We start from the raw sequence: 24,494 nt of genomic DNA on the forward strand, positions 1-24,494 counted from the left end.
CCGACCTGAGTTTATTCGTTGTTTTACCATTACAAAATAAAACCATTCACTCACTGTCTCGACTCGCCAAACTGTCCCACTTACGCAACCTTTTCGGCGACTGCCAGCACCCATCATAGGTCGCTGAAAGTTTCCAACATGTTGAAAATTCAGTGGCGACCAGAAAGACGTAACGACTCTTTGAGTGACTAGGAGATCTCTGATGACCATACAGGCAAACCATGGCGACATGTCGCGGGTGTCGCAGGGTGTCACCAGGGGGCATGTCGTCAGGGGGGGTCACACCTGTCTGGTCGTGAGAGGTCGCCAGGGGTCGCCTGTATGGTCGTGAGAGGTCTCCTAGTCACCCAAAGAGTCGTAGCGTCTTTCTTGTTACCACTGAATTTTCAACACGTTGACATTTTTCGGCGACCTATGATGGGTGCCAGCAGTCGCCGAAAAGGCCGCGTAAGTGGAACAGGCCCTTTAAGGAATTGTAGATGGAAATACATTACTGCCTAAAATTGAATAATACACTACAAACCCATATTTGGCAATAAATAAAGGGGGAATTTATCATCTATCTTATTTAAAATTCATAAATGTTAAAGATACACTATTCTCATTATAGAAATAATGAAACTCTACCTTTTATAGATTTATGGAAATTTGAAAGCTTGCAAAAGTAATACATCAACAAATAGAATATCCTTGTAAAATATTTTCCAGCTGATGTATAACTCAACACATTTTGTAAAAGAGTCAAATAATTGTTCTGTAAGCCTTCATTTTGCAGCTGGCTTATACGGATTGAGTGCTGGTTGCCAAGATAAATCTTTACACACTACAATAATCCAAATACATATTGCCGATTGAGATTCCAGTTCAAAATCATATGTGCTGTTTCATGTGTGCTGTTTTAATTTTTTACATAAACATACACATACATTGAATTTTGGTCAATATTTCTCCATCCTTACTCTTACTAAATTTAATTCTAGTCCAGTAGTGGTATAGTGTTCAGGTTACGGGATTGACAATCTGGTCTAATAATTCAGATGTTTAAAAACAGGTTTTAGTAATTGTGATCAAGAAATTACAGGATTGTCCTTAAAACACCAACGATTTGATTTATGTTCATCAGTGGAGGGTATCTGTTCCTCATGCCTGGCCAGGACTTTATGTGACTCTAGACCTGCAGCAATATGGTTGACTCTTACGTGCTTCTTGAAATGGCCCGACAGAGTTGTTTTAAAACCGGAAAGTTAAAACAGAAAAAGGAACTCCATTCGGAATATTTGACATTGACCTCAGCATGAATCAATGATGTCAAAATTGAGAGAGATTTCCCATATAATAATCAAGCAACATCCTGACATAGTCATACTCATAGAATCAGTATAATGGGATCATAGTTCGCAAACTCCTCCAAGATAATCCCTCAGTCTGTCCTGTCCCATCACAAGGATGAACCCAGCAGACGTGGTAACACACTGTATAGACAGGAGCGCCGAGCTTGGATAGCTCAATTACAATTCCAGAGCCTATGAAGTCTCAGTCACAGGTCAATCATCGGCAGGAAGACTTCTTCACAATTTTCTCGTACTGTTCTTCCTCAGGAATCATTGCTCATTAACCTGCAAAAATGGTTTGCAACAATTACAGCAGGATCTTGATCAGTTGGGCAAGTGGGCCGAGGAATGGTTAATGGAGTTTTAATGCAGATAAATACAAGGAGTTGCATAAATACAAGGAGTTGCAAACCATGGCAGAACCTATTTCCCTGTGATGCCACTTTCAACAAACTATGTACCTGTACTCCTTGATCCCTCTGCTCTACAACACTCCCTAGAGCCCTACCATTCATTGTGTAGGTTCTGCCCATGTTAGTGCTCCCAAAATGCAACACATCACATTTCTCTGTACTAAATTCCCAGCCATTCCTCATCCCACTTTCCCAACCGATCAAGATAATGCTGCAATTTTTTACAACTATCTTCACTATATACAATCCCACACACTTTTGTATCATCCGCAAGCTTGCTAAACATGCCATGAACGTTTTCCTCCAAATCATTGAAAAAACTACAAACAACAATGGGCCCAGCAACAAACCCTGAGGCATACCACTGGTCACAGGCCTCCAGTCCGAAGAGCAACCTTTCACCATCACCCTTCGTTTCATTCTATGAAGCCGATTTTCTATCCATTCAGCTATCTTTCCTTGAATCCCGTGGGATCGAACCTTTCAGAGCAGCATACCATGAGGAACCATGTCGAATGCCTTATTGGAATGCTTGTATACAACGTCTACAGCTCTTCGACCTTTGTGGTCACATCCTCAAAAAACTCAATCTGATTTGTGAGACACGACCTCTCAGGTACAAAACCATGTTCACTATCCCTAATCAGCCCTTGTCCATCTAAGCGCATATATATCGTATATCCCCCACAATGCTCTCTTGAAACTTTCCGATTACTGATGTTAAGCTCACTGGCCTGTACTTCTCAACCATTTCCCTGCAGCCCTTCTTGAATAGAGTAATATTTGCCTCCAGGACTCCAGTCTTCTGACACCTGGTCTGTATTTAATGATGACACATAAATCTCAGCAAGGGCTCCTGCAATTTCCTCTCTAGCTTCCCACAGTGTACTCGGAAATATCTGATCAGGCCCGAGGGATTTGTCTATCTTCAAATGCGTCAGGACCTTCAGCACCTCTATGTTTGTAATACTGACTGCTCTGATACTCCCAAGTTCCTCCTGTCTTTCTCCATGATAAAAAGAGAGGAGAAATATTCATTGAGGACCTTGCCCATCTTCTGTGGCTCCACACAGAGTTGACTGTTTTGATTTCGGAGGGGTCCCACTCTCTCAGTGGTTAACCTTTCCCCATCTATGTACTTATAAACTCGGGATTTTTCTTAATGCTATCTGCCAGACCGAACTCCTGTCCTAATTTTGCCGTTCTGATTTCCTTTTTTAGCTTACTCCTTAGTTACCGAAACTCCTCCAGGGAAACACTTGATCCCAGCTACCTATACCTGTCCCATGCCTCCTTCTTACTCTTGACCAAAGCCTCAACTTCCCTCGTCATCCATGTTTCCTTACCTTTGCCTGCCTTGCCCTTCACTCCATCAGAGACATGCCCTGAATTCTTGTCAGTACACTTATAAAAACATCCCACTTTCCTGACGCTCTTTTTCCATCAAACAACATACTCCAATCAACTTGAGCGGGTTCCTGTCTCATACCGTCAAAGTTGTCCTTGACCCGATTTAGTATTGTCCCTGACAGAACTATTGATCGCACTGCTGTGGCCATTCAAGTGGATTGCAAGCAGTAAACAGGATGTCCCACATATGGAGTATCCTAATGGTCTTCTCATAACTCGTGTGGCTGAGGCCTATGCCTCTCTTTTTTTAAACCAATCTTAATGATCAGAAACATTTAGAAAATGTGAGATTCATGTTCAGAATGAAAAAGGAGAAAATATCGCTAACAATATTTAAAAAAATCATTTAAAACCACAATCAACGTAAATTAATTCAAACAGTAATATTATTTAAAATATCATTAAAAATGCACTACCCAATTCCCATTTTAGTAAAGACCAACAGCTCTAATGTGTTGAAAGCAACTGCAGATGCTGGTTTACACCAAAGATAGACACAAAAGGTCTGAAGAAGGATCTGAACCCGGAACGTCACCCATTCCTTCTTTCCAGAGATGCTGCCTGTCTCGCTGAGTTACTCCAGCATTTTGTGTGTCTTATGTGTTTCTGGATTCAGTAATGAGTCTGAGGAGAGAGTGGGAAATGTACTTGTGTCTATCTCTCACTATGTTGCCAAATTCTGTGCTGTCGTGTGCAGGCAAGAATGACTGTAACATGCTGACATACATGCCTTAAGGTGGTTGATACTTCTGTAAGGAGCTGCCAGTGAGCAGTCATCAACATCCAGCATCACACATTGGTGATAAGGGTGGTATCGCATCCAATTTATCTTTTGGGATTGTTGAAGGACAATGACCTTCATTTGGCTCTCATTTGGTAAGTTACAGTTGACAGAGGTTATGGGGAGAAGGCAGGAGAACGGGGTTAGGAGGGAGAGATAGATCAGCCATGATTGAATGGCGGAGTATGCTTGATGGGCCGAATGGCCTAATTCTACTCCTATTCCTTATGACCTTATGACCTGTTAATACCAAAATTGATTATTTTTTTTGTGGTGTCTACCTGCAGTCATTCTCATTGAAACAGACCCGTTGGTTTCACTGCTGTGGCCGTTTCAAGTGGTCTGGAAACCATGTGGTGTCGAGTGCGACTGCATATATCACTGATCTGCCCATGTGAAGCATGGGCTGAGTCCACATTATCCAGCCAATGCTCTTAACGTACAATATATATTTACATCAAAAGAGATAGTTTATTCGGAAGGCAAACCTATTCGCATGCAGAATCTTCATGCTTGTGCAAACACCCATTTGTGTTCCTATTTGGGTTATTGTTTATTTGTTACAGTGCCTCTCATGATGCTGTTGTCACAGGGTATCATAACATGTCCACTCATAAATACACAGTGCACATATTGTCAATGCATATCGATGTCCACTGGTCTTTGCAGAATTATAGACATGTTATGGTCTATTGAAAATAGTCTTTCTGTGCTTTCTATGCTTTAAATAAAATCTACTTTAAGAGCATTTGATACTGATTATTGTTTAAATTACCATTACATTTCAGATAATTGTTTGGATGTTTGGAAAATTTAAGCATTTTATTATATTATCATGAGTGATAATTATTCTGTTCAATGGAGTGATAATTGCATAAGTGAAAAAATAAACCCAATACACAGGCAAGTTGTTATTTCACAGTTGATAGCAACAGTGTGTATTCTCTGGAATTCATAGAAAGCCTATCTGTTTTATTTCCACAGATTATTTTATCTCGAATGTAATTTTTAATCAAAGGCAGTAATTTCTGGTATTCTTTCACACCTGGGAAAGATTATGATATCTTGTTCCTGATTTAACCAAAGTTTATGTGGAGAAACCTTTCAAAGTGCCCAATAAATATTACAAATATAGTAAATTATTACTAATGATTAGTAAGTTTGCAGATGACACTATAAAGTTGATGGTATTGTAGATAGCGAAGATGCTTAACAAAAATTATCTTGATGGGCTGGGTAGGTTGGCTGAGGAATAGTTAATGGAGTTTAATGCAGATAGATACATAGATACTTAGAAAATAGGTACAGGAGTTGGCCCTTCGAGCCAGCACTGCCATTCAATGTGATCATGGCTGATCATCCACAATCAGTACCTTGTTTCTGCCTTCTCCCCATATCCCTTGATTCCGCTCGCCCTAAGAGCTCTATCTAACTCCCTTTTGAATGCATCCAGTGAATCGGCCTCCACTGCCTTCCGAGGCAGAGAATTCTGCAAATTCACAACTCTCTGGGTGAAAAGGTTTTTCCTCATCTCAGTTCTAAATGGCCTACCCCTTATTCCTAAACTGTGGCCCCTGGTTCTGGACTCCCCCAACATCGGGAACATGTTTCCTGCATCTAGCGTGTCCAATCCCTTAATAATTTTATATGTTTTTATAAGATGCCCTCTCATCCTTCTAAATTCCAGTGAATGCAAGCCCAGTCGTTCCATTCTTTCATCATATGACAGTCCCGCCATCCCGGGAATTAACCTTGTGAACCTACGCTGCAATAGCAAGAATGTCCTTCCTCAAATTAGAAGACCAAAACTGCACACAATATGCCAGGTGTGGTCTCACCAGGGTCCTGTAAAACTGCAGATGGACCTCTTTGCCCCTATACTCAAATCCTCTCGTTATGAAGGCCAACATGCCATTAGCTTTCTTCACTGCATGCTGTACCTGCATGCCTACTTTCAGTGACTGATGTACAAGGACACCCTGGTCTCATTGCACTTCCCCTTTTCCTAATCTGACACCATTCAGATAATAATCTGCCTTCTTGTTCTTGCCACCAATGTGGATAACCTCACATTTATCCACATTATACTATATCTGCCATGCATCTGCCCACTCACCCAACCTATCCAAGTCACCCTGCATCTCCATAGCATCCTCTTCACAGCTCACACTGCCACCCAGCTTTGTGTCATCTGCAAATTTGCTAATGTTACTTTTAATTCCTTCATCTAAATCATTAATATATATTGGAAATAGCTGCAGCATCCCACTAGTCACTACCTGCCATTCTGAAAGGGACCCGTTAATTCTTACTCTTTGTTTCCTGTCTGCCAACCAATTTTCTATCCATGTCAATACCCTACCCCCATTACCATGTGCTCTAATTTTGCCCACTAATCTCCTGTGTGGAACCTTATCAAAGGCTACCTGAAAGTCCAGATCAACTACATCCACTGGCTCTCCCTTATCCATTTTACTTCTTATATCCTCAAAAAATTCCAGAAGATTAGTCAAGCAAGATTACCCCTTCGTAAATCCATGCTGACTTGGACTGATCCTCTTACTGCTATCCAAATGCACCGTTATTACATCTTTAATAATTGACTCCAGCATCTTCCCCACCACCGATGTCAGGCATATATGTCTTAACTAATCTTCTCCTTTTCACATACCTAAAGAAGCTTTTACTATCCTCCTTTATATTCTTGGGTAGCTTATCTTCGTACTTCATCTTTTCTCCCCGTATTGCCTTTTTAGTTATCTTTTGTTGTTCTTTTAAAGTTTCCCAATCCTCTGGCTTCCCGCTCATCTTTCTCTTTTAGTTTTATACTGTCCTTGACTTCCCTTGTCAGCCACGGTTGCCTCTTACTCCCCTTAGAATCTTTCCTCCTCTTTGGAATGAAATGATCCTGCATTTTCTGGATTATTCCCAGAAATACCTGCCATTGCTGTTCCACCATCATCCCTGCTAGGGTCCCTTTCCAGTCAACTTTGGCCAGCTCCTCCCTCATGCATCCATAGTCCCCTTTGTTCAACTGCAATACTGACACTTCTGATTTTACCTTCTCCCTCTCAAATTGCAGATTAAAACTCATCATATTATGATCACTACCTCCTAATGGTTCCTTTACCTTGAGTTCCCTTATCAAATCCGGTTCATAGAAACTTAGAATATAGGTGCAGGAGGAGGCCATTCGGCCCTTCGGGCCAGCACCACCATTGTTGTGATCATGGCTGATCGTTCTCAATCAATAACCCGTGCCTGCCTTCTCTCCATATCCCTTGATTCCAGTAGCCCCTAGAGCTCTATCATTACACAACACTAAATCCAGAATTGCCTTCTCCCTGGTAGGCTCCAGTACAAGCTGCTCTAAGAATCCATCATGGAGGCACTCCACAAACTCCCTTTCTTGGGGTCCAGTACCAACCTGAATTTCCCAGTCTACCTGCATATTGAAATCTCCCATAACCACTGTAGCATTACCTTTGTTACATGCTAATTTTAACTCCTGATGCAACTTGCACCGTATATCCAGGCTACTGTTTGTGGGCCTGTAGATAACTCCCATTAGAATTTTTTTGCCCTTACAATTTCTCAGTTCTATCCACAATGACTATACATCTTCTGATTCTATGTCACCCCTCACAAAGGACTGAATTTCATTCCTCACCAACAGAGCTACGCCACCCCCTCTGCCCACCCGTCTGGTTTTTCGATAGGACGACACAATATTCAGTTCCCAGCTCCGATCCTCTTGCAGCCATGTCTCTAATTCCCACAGCATCATACTTACCAATCTCTAACTCTAACAGCCCCTAGCTCATTTACTTTATTTCTTATACTTCGCACATTCATACATAACACTTTTAATTTGGTATTCAACTCCCCTCTCACACCGGTTCCTATTTCACCTGACCTTACTCTCTTAGCCCTTCTTGAACTTTCCTTCCCATTAATTTGGGTGTCTTTCGTAACTTTTCCTGTACGCTCTTTCCCTTTAACTATCCTTATGCTACCAATTTGTCTACCCCTCTCCCCTTCTATTTAGTTTAAACCCACCCGTGTAGCACTAGCAAACCTGCCTGGCAGAATCTTGGTCCCCCTTCAGTTAAGGTGCAACCGTCCCTTTTGCACAGGTCACACCTACCCAAGAAGTGATCCGAGTGGTCTGTAAATCTAAATCCCTGCCCCCTGCACCAGTCCCTCAGCCACACATTCAGATCGCCTATCTCCCTGTTCCTGCCCGCACCAGCATGAAGTACTGGAAGCAAATCAGAGATAACCACCTGAGAGGTCCTGCTTTTCAGCCTTCCTCCTATATCTCTAAACTCACGTTGCAGAACCTCCTTCCACTTCTTCCCGATGTCGTTTGTGCCAACATGCACATCCACTTTCGACTGCTCCCCTTCCCCCTTGACGATGCCCAGCAATCGGTCCGAGACGTCTTGGACCCTGGCACCAGGGAAGCAACACACCATCCTCAAGTCTCGCCTGTTGCCGCAGAATCTCCTGTCCGTACCACTCACTATTGAGTCACCTACCACTAAGGCGTTACCTGACGTAGGTCTCTCCGGTTATGCTGCAGTGCCAGGACTTGATTGAAAGACCTGTCTGCCACTCGGATTGGAAGTGTCATCCCGACAGCTTCCAAGTGGGTGTATCTGTTTTCAATAGGTACAGCCTCCGGGATCTCCTGCACTCCATGCTTACTTCCTTTCCTCATCGTCACCCACCTTCACTCTTGTTGTATCCTTGGTGCAACAGTGGTATTGTAGGTCCTGTCCAGGAAGCTCTCCTTTTCCCGGATGGTCCTGAGATCATCCAGCTGCTGCTACAGTTCTCTAACACGATCCTTCAGGACCTGCACCTGGACACAATTTCCACAGGTGTAGTTGTCAGGCATGAGCGGTGTCCCTGACTTCCCACATCCTGCAAGAGTCACACTGCAGCAACTTGCCTGCCATTATTTCAGTAGGCAAATCCCAATTGGTTGTGCCTCTCAACTTCTCCACCTCTGAGCGTAGTCTCCGCGCCGAAGACTCTCGAGCCAAAGACTCGCACTTTACTCACCAAGGTACTTCACCTCATCAAGACCACTCCGCTACAGCTGCACTTATTTTAATCTGCTACCTAATCAACTACTTTAGTGCTAATTTGGCGCTCTTTTTAAATCTTCGTTCCCTCTGACTCACCTTCTTTCAGCCAATACTCGCGCTCGTTGCTTCTGGCTGCTCCTTCTCTCCGAACTTCATGGTAAGGGCGATGTGTTGCATTTAGGGAAGTCTAACCAGGGCAGGACCTGCAGAGTAAATGGCAGGGCTCTGGGGTTTGTTGCGGAGCAGAGAGATATAGGAGTACAGGCAAATAGTTCCTTGAAAGTAACATCACAGGTTGATAAGGTCAAAAGTCTTACTAAAATGGATGTATATAACATCAATCACCATACCGTCATCAATCTCTTTTGTCATGCCTTGAAAAACTAAATCAAGTTAGTAAATACCTGCCATGTACAAAGCCATGCTGGCTATCCCTAATTTTCTTCCAAATGGGAGTAAATCCAATCTCAAAGAATTCTCTCCAATAGTTTCCCTACCACTCACATGAGGCTCACCAGCTTATTGTTCCCTAAATTCTCTCTACTTCCCTTCTTAAACGAAGGACAAACATTAGCCACACTCCAGTCTTCTGGGACCTCATCTATGGCTAAAGAAGAAACAAAGATCCTTATCAAGGCCCCTGAAATCTCCTCTCTTGCCTCCCTCAATAACCCGGGAAAGATCCATTCAGGCCCTTGGAACCTATCCACATTTATGCTCTTCAAAAGTATCAACACCACCTCCTTCTCGATCTCAAACTGCCATATCTTGTTTGTATTCTCCACACTGATCTCGCTCTCCTCCAAGTCTTTCACCGTGAATACAAATGTAAAGTATTCATTGAGCATCTCACCTACATCCTCCGACTCCAAGCATGGATACCCTCTTTTAACATTGAGTTAAATCTGATTTGCCAATGACATGTCATGGCATGACCCCTTTCAACCCTTCTAATCGCCCACTTGAGTTCTTTCCCACTCGTTTTATATTCCTTATAAGCCAAATCTGATATGCTTTCTTAAACCTGATACGTGCTTCCTTTTTCTTCCTGACCAAGTTTACAATTTCCATGATCCCCTTACCTTGCCGGACTGAAACATGCTGATCCTGCACTTTGATCAGATGGCCTTTAAACAACTCCCACATATTAGCTGTGGACTTACCCAATAACAAATGCCCTGTAAATAAACACTCTGTAATTCATATATTGTGTGGCCATTGCTGTGTTTTATTTTAATTCTCATTTATTTATGTCAATTGCTTAATAATATTGAATTGAATTATACAAGTTAATAATTGTCACTAATTTTAATAATTTGCTTTTAGTCACTGTGCTCTGAAATTAAACAACGTCGGCGTGGCATAATTTCTGTACTGCACTTATGCCAACGTCTCCTCGATGACACAGATTCGAGCTGTTTGGAAGCTGATCGTCATTCAATGAAACTTGTTATTGTGAACCTGGAGAGAAGGTGGGAAGCCATAATAATGCAAACTGTCCAGTGGCAGAATAGACTACAAAAGCAACTAGGAAAAGAAAAGGTAAGCTTTCTATACATGATGCCTCTAACATGGAATATCATAACATATAGAAATTTAAAAGGTTCCTCAGTCTATTTGACTGACACAAAATTTCCCAGTTTCTCAAATACTCATAAATTCTTCCTTATATGTCCTTATATCTCTATTACTTTATCAAATCCAGAAGCAACCAAAATATTTTACATCTCTTTTCAGATACTTGATAACTCTTGAATGTAATTGTGTCACCATTAGCAGCTGTGACTATGATGGCCATCATTCAACACTATCACCTCTGGTTCACTGCTTCTCTGCCTTTATCTGAAATTCCTGAGCATCCGATTTGCCAAACCAAGCCATGATGCAACCAGTCAATGTACTTTACTTGCAGCAGTTCAAGAGAGTACTCATCAAAATACCAAATCTCACCAATCTTCCAAGAAAGTAGAAACATCTATTAGAAATAATTCATAATTTCTATTTATTTTAGTAGTATTTGAATTGAGTGATTACTGTACTTCAGTAGTATTTCCATTTAGTGTTCCTAAGTGTTTTAAATGTATTTGAATATCAAAGATATTCACACGAATTTGATTAATCTGACCAATTTGACGGTTTGCAAGACGATGGACAGGGTTTGACCAGCTGAAACTGCAATCCAAAGGGTGAAGTCCGCCATTTGCAACGCCTTTCACCACTGATAATCAGTTGGAAATCAGCTGCCCAGTGGAAGACTGCGTTGCTGGCCTCTGTAAGGAAGCTCTGGTAGATTACCAGTTAGAGGAAGATCCAATTCACAACCCCTCCAACTCCTATTGTATCTATTTTGAGATCTAGTCAGTTTTTCTCTTTGGTAGATGCAGCTAGTATGATTTTGAATGCACTTGCCTCTCAGGGTTTACTCCATGTTTTTCAATCTTTGGTTTGAAAATGTTGCTAAATGAATATTTCAAATTAGATAAGGTTTGTTACAGTTCTTCGCTGATGCTGAAATACCTGAAAACATAATATTTCTTAAAAACATTAATAATGTGAATCTATAAAAGAAGTAATTTTAAAATGTGACAATTCATCACATAATGATGGGTTAACCACTTTTGCCTGGATATATTAATGACAGATTATAATTTCTGTCAAACACATGTTCCAATTATTCTCCTTTAAATGTGTTTGGCAATGATAATAATTACCTTTTCCAACAACTCTTTTTCCAACATTTCTAACAACCAAAAGTAGAAAGATATTTAAATCAGGTGTGCACTAATAACAATCACAAAATGAAATCCATATTTATTATCAAATGTATTATTAAAGTGTTAAAGTAGTTACAGCGGTTACATTAATTATTATACAATTTCTATAGAATGCAACGTCAGCATGATAATTTTGGAAGAAAATAATGGTTTATTTGATTAAACTGATTGATTGAACTAACAGTCGTGGCTTTTATCATGTAATAACAAACAACGCTAGTCATTAGTGTTTCCTTTATCAGCATGCAGATAATAAAATTCAATCTAATAAAAATCCATCACAGTAGATGTTCAACAAGTGCTAGATTTGCCGTTATATTAGATTTACAATCATTGCATGGTCATTATGACAGACCTTTTTGTCATGAATAAAGTGAGAAATAAAATAATCTGTTAAACCATTTCCATAACCAGACCTTAATTCTTTATGCATATTAATTTCAAAAGATTAGATTTGTATTGTAACCTTTCAGTTTGAAATCTATATTTAATGAAAATTAGTTAATAGCATTAGTGGTAATTTAAGCATTAATTTAAATGTAATATTAAACCTATAATATGATATAAAATAAACTCTCATAGTTGCAAAATAAATACACATGTTACTAAGTTGCATTTCTATAATATAACCCAATCGCAAATAGGTTGAAATCATTCTTTGCAATGTTAACATTCATGCACATTTAGAAATTGTTATGAATTTTGCTTAGCTGCTATTTTCATCATGATATCATCTATTTTAAAGTAAATAAGTAATTGTCTTTGTTATACATGAACTACTAATATCGTGATTTTAAGGTATCATTAGTTTAAATGTAGTCAAGATAATTATATTGTTGTTGATCTTGCATTTGAATTGTAATAGTAAGCATAGATAATTATTCAATTAAACATGCGTAACTTTTATTTTGCTCTCCATCCCATTTCTTGGAAAATAAGTAAGAGCAGCTTGAAAAGTGATGAGACAACCACCTGATAGGGTGTTCAACCAGGTCTTCAGATTAAGGAATGGAATGGAATGTTTCTTGTCAAGGCATGAGTTATTCCACATACTTGAGGTTCAGCCTCAGCTCAATTTACAAAGAGAGGTTCTGCTGTTTCTACAGGAGCCTCAGGCCAAGTTCAACTGCAGGAATATTGCAGTTATATATTCTGGAAGTCAAAGGGGATTATGTCTGTTTTTCAAATGTAAACCAGGCACAAAATAATTCTCATTTATTCCGTGGCCAACCTGTGACCAATTTGTGTGCTAAATTTGATGGGGTGTTTTGTAGGTTGCCAATACTGGCCCTCAACTAAAGGGTGGCACTTTGTTGTAAGTAAGGAGAAACTAGTTCCACAGGTTTTTTCAGAAATTCTGTAGACATTGGTGAGAGTTTTTAGGGACATGCCGAACTTCCTAAGCTTTTATTTGGCACCAGGATGATAGTGGTCTTCTTGAAGCAGTTGGGCACCTCAGAACGGAGTAAGGAGAGATTAAAGATATCCATGAATATTCCCGTTAGTTGGTCCATGCAGTTCCTCAGGGCGCAGCCAGGCACTCAGTCTGGACGGCCAATCTATCTTCTGCAACAGCGACCCTGGGAAAAGGGACACTCGAGTCTGTCGGGACAGATGTCATCGCCCTGTTGGCCTACTGCTCAAAGCGAGTATAGAATGCATTAAGTTCATCACAAAGGGCCACGCTATCACCAGCGATGTTGCCTGACTTCGCTTTGCAGCCGGTTATAGTATTCAGACCTTGCCACAGTCTGCGGGTGTCCGAATGATTATACTGGGACTCAACTTTGTCCCAATATTGTCTCTTGACATTTTTTATGGCTTTGCGAAGATCATAGCTTGCTTTCTTCTCCCACTTGGAATCATTTGACTTGTATGCAGCAGTCTTGTCCTTCATCTGGGAATGTACCTCATGGTTCATCCATGGTTTCTGGTTGGAGAACACTCGGATTGTCTTCAGCACACACTCCTCTACGCACTTGTTGATGAAGTCAGTCACAGCAGTGGTGTGCTCATTCAGGTTAGCTGCAGAATACCTGAATATGGACCAGTCCACTGACTCAAAGCAGTCGTGTAGGATGTCATACATGTCCGCAGATCAGCACGGAACAGGATTCTGCACCGCATCCTCCTGTTTTTGTTTATGTTTGTAATCATAGCATGGTCAGATTTCCTAAAATGTGGCTGAGGAATGGAGCAGTGAGTGTTTTTTATGGATGTGTAGCAGTGGTCAAGGGTGTTCTGCCCTGGTGGAACAAGAGACATGCTGATAGTGCTTTGGTAGTACGCTATTGACGTTGATGGTTACTTCAACATTTTGGGTGCAGGCAACTGGCTCCATAGAATTACAATTTACAGTGGGAGCTCAACTGACAAGAAGACCTTTTGAGTATTCAGATACCTTTCTTGGGAATCCAGTTACCCAAAACACTCTTCCTTTAGCACTGCACTGAGAGATGGCCTTGTCTGCAGAAAATGGTGTTTATTCAAGCAGCTATCTTGTCTTAGATTTAAGGTTGCTTCTCAGTTGTATTAACTGGTTGCTACTCCCACCACTGATTTAAATTGGCATTCAACTCCTCGCAGCCTCAAGGATTTTATGATCCATGCAATCGCAAAAGGTTAGAGTGGCTGCAAGACTAGCACAGGAGTAAGCTAAGGCATTGGGCCAGATCAGGAACAAGAGGATTTATGACATAAATCTCACAGCTTTCAGTGAAATGGTATCAGATATATATATATATGAACATCACACAAATAAATACACATCCAAGATCAGAGTTTTATTTATATATATATATATATATATATATATATATATATATATATAAATAAAACTCTGATCTTGGATGTGTATTTATTTGTGTGATGTTCATATATATATATATATATATCTACCATTTCACTGAAAGCTGTGAGATTTATGTCATAAATCCTCTTGTTCCTCTTATATATATATATATATAAGAGGAACAAGAGGATATCATATCTATCTATCTATCTATCTATCTATCTATCTATCTATCTATCTATCTATCTATCTATCTATCTATCTATCTATCTATCTATCTATCTATCTATCTATCTATCTATCTATCTATCTTCTATCTATCTATTAATATATAAAACTGTGTGCCTGTCTTCTGCCGTCCGTCCGGCTGCCTTTCTGCCTTTTGATTCGTTTCCATCGTGTGATGTCACAATGCCCAATGCTCGCAGATGTCCAATCACAATGCCCAATGCTCGCAGATGTCCAATCGGAATGGATCCATTTACATGGACGGCTGACGGCTGCATTTCTTCCTTTGATTCACTGCAACTCCGAAACCAGACGCAGAATCGCCGACATCTTTTCCATTTCGGTAGAGATTTCACTTTTCTTTCTAAGTATCCGCTCCTCATTACATTTCGTCGTGTTTAAGTACACGTTTTTAATCAAATCCTTCCCACCCCCCCCCCCCCCCCCCCACCCCCCCAATATTTCAAAAATAAACTGGCTTCTCACCCATAGAAGCAGCACCAGCCCCAGCCCCTGGTGAACGTTCCATCGTGTGATGTCACAATGCCCGATGCTCACAGATGTCCAATCGGAACTTAAGAGGGAGTTAGATGTGGCCCTTGTGGCTAAAGGGATCAGGGGGTATGGAGAGAAGGCAGGTACAGGATACTGAGTTGGATGATCAGCCATGATCATATTGAATGGTGGTGCAGGCTCAAAGGGCCGAATGGCCTACTCCTGCACTTAATTTCTATGTTTCTATGTTTCCCTCTCCTCACCCCTTTCCCTCTCCCACCCATCCCTCTCTCCCCCACCCCCCTTCCCTCTCTCTCCCCCCGCCCCCTTCCACTACCCCTCTGTCCCTCTTTCACCACTCCCCCTACCCCTCCCTCCCCACTCTTCCACTTCTCTCCCCTTACACCACCCCTCTCCCTCCCCCACCCCTCTCTCTTCCCCTCCCTTTCCCTCTCTCCCCCATCCCTTCCTCTTACCCCTCTGTTCCTCTTACCCCACTCCCCCGTCCCTCTTCCACCACTCCCGCTACCCCTCTACCTCTCCCTCCCCCTCCCTCCCTCCCCACTCTTCCACTTCTCTCCCCCTTCTCTCCTCCCCCCTCCCTCTCCTCACCCCTCTCCCTCTCCCATCCCTCTCTCCCCCACCCCCTTCCCTCTCTCCCCCCGCCCCCTTCCCCTATCCCTCTGTCCGTCTTCCATCACTCCCCCTACCCCTCTCCTCCTCCCTCCCCACTCTACCACTTCTCTCCCCCCACCCCCTCCACTCTCCCTCCCCACTCTTTCCCCTCTCTCCCCCCACCACTCTCCCCCTCCCTCCCTCCCTCTTCCCCTCCCTCCCCATCCCCCCCTCCCCCACATCTCTCTCCCCATCCCCCTCTCTCACCCCCTACCCCGCTCTCCTTTCTCTCCCAAATCTGTCCCGTTTCCTCCTCCTCCTCTCCCCTCTTCTCACCCTCCTCCCCCCACCTGTGTGTTTGGGGGGTGGTTAATGTGAGTGTGGTGTCGCAGCCCCCCAATATTTCAAAAAAGGGATCAGGGGGTATGGAGAGAAGGCAGGTACAGGATACTGAGTTGGATGATCAGCCATGATCATATTGAATGGTGGTGCAGGCTCGAAGGGCCGAATGGCCAACTCCTGCACTTAATTTCTATGTTTCTATGTTTCCCTCTCCTCACCCCTCTCCCTCTCCCATCCATCCCTCTCTCCCCCACCCCCCTTCCCTCTCTACCCCACCCCCTTCACTCTCTCCCCGCCCCCTTCCCCCTACCCCTCTGTCCCTCTTCCACCACTCCCCCTACCCCTCCCTCCCCACTCTTCCACTTCTCTCCCCTTACCCTACCCCTCTCCCTCCCCCACCCCTCTCTCTTCCCCTCCCTTCCCCTCTCTCCCCCACCCCTTCCCCTACCCCTCTGACCCTCTTCCACCACTCCCCCGTCCCTCTTCCACCACTCCTGCTACCCCTCTACCCCTCCCTCCCTCCCTCCCCACTCTCCCCTTTCTCTCCCTCTCTTCACCCCTCTCCCTCTCCCATCCCTCTCTCCCCCACCCCCTTCCCTCTCTACCCCACCCCCTTCCCTCTCTCCCCCCGCCCCCTTCCCCCTACCCCTCTGTCCCTCTTCCATCACTCCCCCTACCCCTCTCTTCCTCCCTCCCCACTCTTCCACTTCTCTCCCCCCTTCCCCCTCCACTCTCCCTCCCCACTCTTTCCACTCTCTCCCCCCACCCCTCTACCCCTCCCTCCCTCCCTCCTCCCCTCCCTCCCCTCCCTCCCCCCTCCCCCACATCTCTCTCCCCATCTCTCACCCCCTACCCCGCTCTCCTTTCCTTCCCAAATCTGTCCCGTTTCCTCCTCCTCCTTTCCCCTCCCTCCCCTCTTCTCACTTCCCCTCCCCGAACCTGTGTGTTTGGGGGGTGGTTAATGCGAGTGTGATGATGCGGCCCCCCCCCCCCCGCAAACGCCGTTGGGGAAACGGACCCAACGGGTCTGCACTTGGTCTAGTCTATCTTTAAAACTCTGTGGCTGCTGCCTGCCGTCCGGCGTCCGTCCAGCTGCCTTTCTGCCTTTTGATTCGTTCCATCGTGTGATGTCACAATGCCCAATGCTCGCAGATGTCCAATCGGAATGGATCCATTTACATATGCCTTTGCACCAGCCCCAGCCCCTGGTGAACGTTCCATCGTGTGATGTCACAATGCCCAATGCCCAAAGACATTCTTGACATAGAGGGAGTACAGAGAAGGTTAACCAGACTGATTCCTGGGATGTCAAGACTTTCATATGAAGAAAGACTGGATAGACTCGGTTTGTACTCGCTAGAATTTACAAGATTGAGGGGGGATCTTATAGAATCTTATGTTTCTATGTTTCCCTCTCATCACCCCTCTCCCTCTTCCACCCATCCCTCTATCCTCCACTCCCCTTCACTCTCTACCCCACCCCCTTCCCTCTCCCCCCGTCCCCTTCCCCCTACCCCTCTCCCCCTCTTCCACCACTCCCCCTACCCCTCATGTACACATTTTTAATCAAATCCTTCTCCCCCCCCCCTCAAATTTCAAAAGAAAACTGCTTCTCACCAATAGAATCAGCCCCAGCCCCAGCCCCTGGTGAACGTTCCATCGTGTGATTTCACAATGCCCAATGCTCACAGATGTCCAATCGGAATGGATCCATTTACATATGCCTTTGCACCAGCCCCAGCCCCAGCCAGATTCCCACCCCGCAACCGTGCTTTGGAGGAACAGACCCAATAGACCCAGGTGGTTAGTGTGACGCCGCACCCCCCCCCCCCCCCCCCGCAGCCTGTGTCGAAGCGCGTCATCACGTGTGTGGGAATAGAGAAAGAGGATTGGAGGTGAAAGGGAATGGGAACAGATGGACTGTCCCTACCCCTCCCCCTTCCACTCTCCCTCCCCACTATTTCCAGTCTCTCCCCCCACCCCTCTCCCCCTCCCTCCACCCTCTTACCTCTCCCTCCCCTACCACATCCATCACCCCCCCTCCCCCACACCTCTCTCCCCCTCCCATCCCTCTCTCCATCTCCCTCTCCTCACCCCCCCTTCTCACCCTCTCCATCTCCCTCTCCTCACCCCTGTCCCTCTCCTCCCCCTCCTCCTTCCACAGCCCCTTCCCTCTCCCCCCTTCCCTCCCCAACCCCCTTCCCTCTCTCCCCCAACCCCCGCCGCCCACCCCCCTTCCCTCCCCCACCCCTCTCCCCCTCCCTCAACACACTTACCCCTACCTCCCGTACCCCATCTCCCTCCTCCCCTCCCTCCCCTCCCCCACACTTCTCTCCCCCTCCCCATCCCTCTCTCCCCCTCCCCCATCCCTCTCTCCTCCCCTACTCCATCTCCCTCTCCTCACCCCTCTCCCCTTTCTCCCACCCCCACCCCTTTCCCCCACCCCCCTTCCCTCTCCCCCTTCCCTCCCCCACCCCCTTCCCTCTCTCCCCCACCCCCCGCCCCCTAACCCCCTTCCCCCACCCCTTTCCCCCTCCCCACTCTTCCCCCTCCATCCACACTCTTCCCCCTCTACCCCCTACCCCATCTCCCTCCTTGCCTCCCTCCCCCCTCCCCCACACCTCTCTCCCCCTCCCCTCTCTCCTCACCTCCCCCACCCCTCTCTCCTCCCCCTCTCCATCTCCCTCTCCTCACCCCTCTCCCTCTCCCATCCCTCTCTCCCCCACCCCCCTTCTCTCTACCCCACCCCCTTCCCTCTCTCCCCGCCCCCTTTCCCCTACCCCTCTGTCCCTCTTCCACCACTCCCCCTACCCCTCCCTCCCCACTCTACCACTTCTATCCCCTTATCTCACCCCTCTCCCTCCCCCACACCTCTCTCCCCCTCCCTTCCCCTCTCTCCCCCACCCCTTCCCCTACCCCTCTGTCCCTCTTCCACCACTCCCCCTGTCCCTCTTCCACCACTCCCCCTACCCCTCTCCCCCTCCCTCCCTCCCCACTCTTCCACTTCTCTCCGCACCTCCCTCTCCCACTCTCCCTCCCCACTATTTCCCCACTCTCCCCCTCTCCCCCTCCCTCCACACTCTTTTTCCTCCTTCCCTCCCACCTCTCTCCCTCCTCCCCTCCCACCCCATCTCCCCCCCACCCCCTTCCCCTCTCTCTTGCATCACTCCCCGCTACCCCTCTCCCACCCCCTACCCCTCTCCCCCCTTTCCTGCCCTCCCCACTCTCCTCCCACTCCCCTCCCCCTTCCCATCCCGCTCTCACTCCCCCTACCCCGCTCTGTTCTCCCTCCCAAATCTCTCCCATTTCCTACTCCCCCTCCCCTCTTCTCACCCTCCCCTCTCCCCACCCCGTCTCCCCCTCCGCCCACCTGTGTGTTTGGGGAGTGATTAGTGTGAGTGTGATGCCGCCCCCGCAAACGCGCGTTTTTGGTCTAGTTATTATATAAAAGTATGTGGGTGCCGGCGTCCGTCCGGCTGCCTGTCTGCCTTTTGATTCGTTTCCATCGTGTGATGTCACAATGCACAATGCTAACAGATGTCCAATCGGAATGGATCCATTTACACATGCCTTTGCACCAGCCCCAGCTGATTTGTGTGAGTTATTTTGCATGTGAAACGTTACTCCTCGAAACCAGATGCAAAAACACAGAGAATTTTACAATTTCGGTAGGGATTTAACATGATTTCAGAAATCCACCAGATTTTGAATAAAATTGATCACAAAACTAAATTTTTTAAATATAAACGGCCATCGCCAGCTGCCGATGTCACAATGCCCACATGCCGACCAATCCAGGCCCACCTGCGTCCTGGCCCCGCCCCCCGCCGCTGTGGATTAAAGGCGCAGAATGATCGAGAAAGTTCTGCAAAACAAAGCTCTACAGCTGCATTCCGCTATAGCTTCTTTGTTCTACAGATCTCGGGGCAGCGACTCCACACACGCAGAAACTACTCCTCATAAGTTCTGCAGCTCCGTTCCGCTACCGCTGAACTTTCTCCTCACAGCCGACGCAGCTCGCGAAGCCCCGCCCTTGCTCCCCTGCAGCCTCACTCGGGCCTGGCGCCTGGTGGGGAGGCTGCTGCTCTACAACCTGGGTAGACTGCATCTACCCCCTCCCTCTGTGTCCCCTCCCTTTCTGCCCCCCCTCCCTCAATGTTAATGTATTAAAATTTTCGAAGTTAAATCAAAACAAGGAAGTTCAATCGGACGGACTCTTATCTTTAAGGATTTGGAAGTCAGCAGGAAGCTTCGTTCACAAAATGAGAATGACCCGTTGGTGAAGGATTTGAAGGATGTTCTCGAAATGCAAGCTTGCTCATTGTGGTCATCAGCGAAAGGAACTCGAGAGGGGGAGGGGGGGAGAGCTCTCGGGCGCTCTCAGGAAACCCGAGTCGAGGCGCGAGCGTGCGTCGACCAAAGCTCTCGGGAGTTCGACAGGGCGACTTTTGGACAACGGGGGAAGGAGGGAGTGGTGGGAGGTGATGTCAGTCGCAGTGCGAGCAGACAGCAGGCAGATCCATTGCCACGTCATCAGTGAAAAAAACGGGAAAAAACAAGCGTTTGGAATTCAAAGTTGGATCGAATTTGTGAACATTTTATTAATCTCAAGAAATAAAGCACGAAATTTTCAGATAAGGTGATTTTTGACTCCAGAGGGTAAATCTCTACCAGAATATGTAAAAAAATTCCCGTTCGCGCGTCGTCTGTTCGAGTAGATCACACACAAACAAATAAATAAATACACACACACACATCCAAGATCAAAGTTTTATAGTTATACGGATATGTTCACACACACACACACACACACGCACGCATGCATGCACGCACGCACGCACGCACGCACACACACACACACACACACGCATATATATATATATATGTACACACACATGTGGTGGGTGTGTGAGTACATATATAAATGTGTCTCTGGCGCTGTAAGGCAGCAACTCTACCGCTGTGCTGCCCTGTAGATCTTATAGAAACTAGGTGCAGGAGGAGGCCATTTGGCCCTTCGAGCCAGCACCGCCATTCATTGTGATCATGGCTGATCGTCCCCTATCAATAACCCGTGCCTGCCTTCTCCCCATATCCCTTGAATCCACTAGCCCCTAGAGCTCTATCTAAATCTCTCTTAAATCCATCCAGCGACTTGGCCTCCACTGCCCTCTGTTGCAGGGAATTCCATAGATTCACAAGTCTCTGGGTGAAAAAGTTTTTTCTCACCTCTCACCTCAGTCTTAAATGACCTCCCCTTTATTCTAAGACTGTGGCCCATGGTTCTGGACTCGCCCAACATTGGGAACATTTTTCCTGCATCTAACTTGTCCAGTCCTTATATATATAAAAGATCTATAGGGCGACACAGTGGTAGAGTTGCTGCCTTACAGCCCCAGACACCCGGGTTCGATCTTGACTACGGGTGCTTGTCTGTTCGGGGTTTCTACGTTCTCCCCACACCCTGCATGGGTTTTCTCCAGGATCTCCAGTTTCCTCCCACACTTCAAAGACGTGTAGGTTTGTTAATTGGCTTGGTATAATTGAAAATTGTCCCTAGTGTGTGTAGGATGGTGTTAGTGTGCGGGGATCGCTGGTCTGTGCGGATTCGGTGGGCCGAAGGGCTTGTTTCTGCGCTGTGTCTCTAAACTAACCTAAACGAATCTAAACTAAACTATTGAATCAATCTTTTGTATGTGCAGGTACATTTGTGAACAAGCTACTCACAAAATACTTCCAAGCTAATGAGTTCACAAAGTTTACAAAGACCATGCAAGTCCTGGAAGAACTTATTGGTCGAAGTTGATTAAAACATAAATAGCGTAATTATACTGGATCATCTAATTGTAAACCAATCTATCACTGCTTCATTCGATTCATGTAAAATTAAGTGATAAACTTCTTCTTTTGTGGGGTGTTAAATAGCATGTGCATGTTGGATAAATGCTGAGATAGCAGCCAAATCATTCATTAATACATGGAAGGCATTCATTACCTAGTACACTTGAGGATTCAATATTTTATGATTATTATTATTATTATACAAATGTGTTTTAAATTTTTTTTATAATGAAAGGGTAATAGCTGATTCATTTGCCCTGTGCTCTATTGAACTGACATTCTGCCCCAAGTGTTGGCTGCAATCGTTTCTCTTGTTATGCCATCTACTGTGTTTTCTTTTTTATACCAAAGTGCACATTTCTAATGAAATGTGTAAATGGAGCCAAATCTAGAAAGGCAGAAAGAAAGCAGCTTTTCCACACACATATTTTGCACTTCTTTTAAAAAGATTGGTGAAATAAAACCTTGGGCTATTTCATAATTATTCATGCGTAATCTGATTTGTGTCTGACAAAAATGTTCATTTTGTAACCCTTATTTAGCCCTCAGGTTGGGTTCCTTGGAACAAGAGTGTAAATAGAATCAGCACGAAAAGGGGTGATTATAGCATTATATACAATGGGATCTACTACCAGCAGCACTAGGTGCAACCAGTCAGAGCTGAAATTAGATGCAAAGGGCAGCACCTTGGCACAGTGGAATGCCATTGTTGGGGATTGGCAGCATGGGCACCATGTGTTGCCAAACTTTACGGATTTTACAATCTTTCTCATCATTTCCTGTTGGATGTGATGGAACCTTCTACCTCCTCCATTTTGGCTGTGCAGCTGTAGTCAGCTTTGAGATATCATTTTTAAAGCTACATATGTACCTGTGAGTGTAGTTTAGTTTACTTTATAGATACAACGTGGAAATAGGCCCTATGGCCCACTGTCCGCACCAACCAACGACCACACATACACAACTTCTATCCTACACAATAGGGACAATTTACAGAAGCCAATTAAATCACAAATTTGCAAGTGTTTGGAATGTGGGAGGAAACCGGACCACCTGTAGGATCACAGAGAGAACAAACAAACTTCATACAGATGCACCCGTAGTCAGGATCTAACTAGGGTCTCTGGCGTTGTAAGGCAATAATTCTACTGCTATGCCACAATGCCGCCCTCTTGATCGTGTGTCCAGACAGGAAGACATAAATGCTATAACAAATAATTAGTCAGCAGCTCTCTGTGCAGTTTTGGTTTCCTTGCTAGGAAAGATTCATTAGATTGATTTCTGGGATGGAGAGCTGCACTGTGAGGAATGAATTCATTGAAATAGATCTACATGTTCGAGTACAAAAATAAGTGATGATTTGCTTGAAATGGGGCTATGGAAACGGAATGGTTAATTTATTGTCATCCATAGACACTGGTTCAAATCAGTTGAGAAATTTAAATTCAAGTAATTAAGTAAATAAAGAATATTTAAATTCAAACAATTAAGTAAATCCAGAAAAGAAAAGCTAATATCAGTAACATGCAAGGGCAGTCTGAGATTAAACAGAAGGCAGTATTGGACGTCTTGAAGAACATTTTAGGTGGATAAATCCCCAGGGCTGAATTTTTTTGAGATGGTGACAAAGGTGATCAATGAGTTTAGGGCAGTGGATGTGGTCTGCATGGATTTTAGTAAGGAATTGATAGGTCCTCCATGGTAAACTGATCCAAAACATTAAGATGCATATGGTTAACAGTGACTTGTTATATAGATTCATACCTGGTTTACTGATAGAAGACAGAGAATTGTGGTGGAAGGACAACATTCAGGCTGGAGATTGTTACCAGTGGAGTTCCACAAGGATCTGTGCTGGGACCTCTGTTGTTTGTGATATATATGAATGATATGGATATGAATGTAGATGGGTACGTTTGCAGATGACACCAAGATTGTTGGTGTCCTGGACTATGAGAGGAAGGCTGCCAAAGTATACAGTGGCATATAGTTTAGCTACAGAAATGGGTGGAGAAATGCCAGTGGAGTTTAATCCGAGTTCAATTGTATATAAAATTATGAGAGTAATAGATAGGATACACAGTCAGAACATTTGAGGTGAAAATTTTAATTTGATGTGCAGCGCAAGGTGTTTACACAGTAGGTGGTGGGGGCCTGGAATATATTGCCAGGGAGCGTGTTGGAGGCAGATACAATAGTGTCATTTAAGAGGCTTTTATATAGGCTCAAGGAAATGCAGGGAATGGAGATATATGGATCATGTGCAGGCAGATGAGATCATTTCAGCTGGGCATCATGTTTCGCACAAACATTATGGGCTGAAGGGCCCATTCCTGTGGTGTACTGTTCGATGTCCCACAAGTGGTGCACTTTGGGA

The 24,494-nt window shown here is 44.9% G+C and overlaps 1 protein-coding gene across 4 annotated transcripts in view; it reads left to right on the plus strand.

Moving 5' to 3' along the window:
- akap6 (A-kinase anchoring protein 6) overlaps positions 1–24,494 on the plus strand; it is a 382,452-nt gene that overhangs the window by 339,554 nt on the left and 18,404 nt on the right. For all 4 annotated transcript variants that reach the window (XM_033027101.1, XM_033027098.1, XM_033027099.1 and 1 more), the window contains one exon: positions 10,358–10,573. In XM_033027101.1, the coding sequence (XP_032882992.1) occupies positions 10,358–10,573 (216 nt within the window). The remainder of the gene's footprint in view (positions 1–10,357; positions 10,574–24,494) is intronic.

This window comes from Amblyraja radiata, chromosome 9 (assembly GCF_010909765.2).
Source record: "Amblyraja radiata isolate CabotCenter1 chromosome 9, sAmbRad1.1.pri, whole genome shotgun sequence".
Classification (NCBI taxonomy): domain Eukaryota; kingdom Metazoa; phylum Chordata; class Chondrichthyes; order Rajiformes; family Rajidae; genus Amblyraja; species Amblyraja radiata.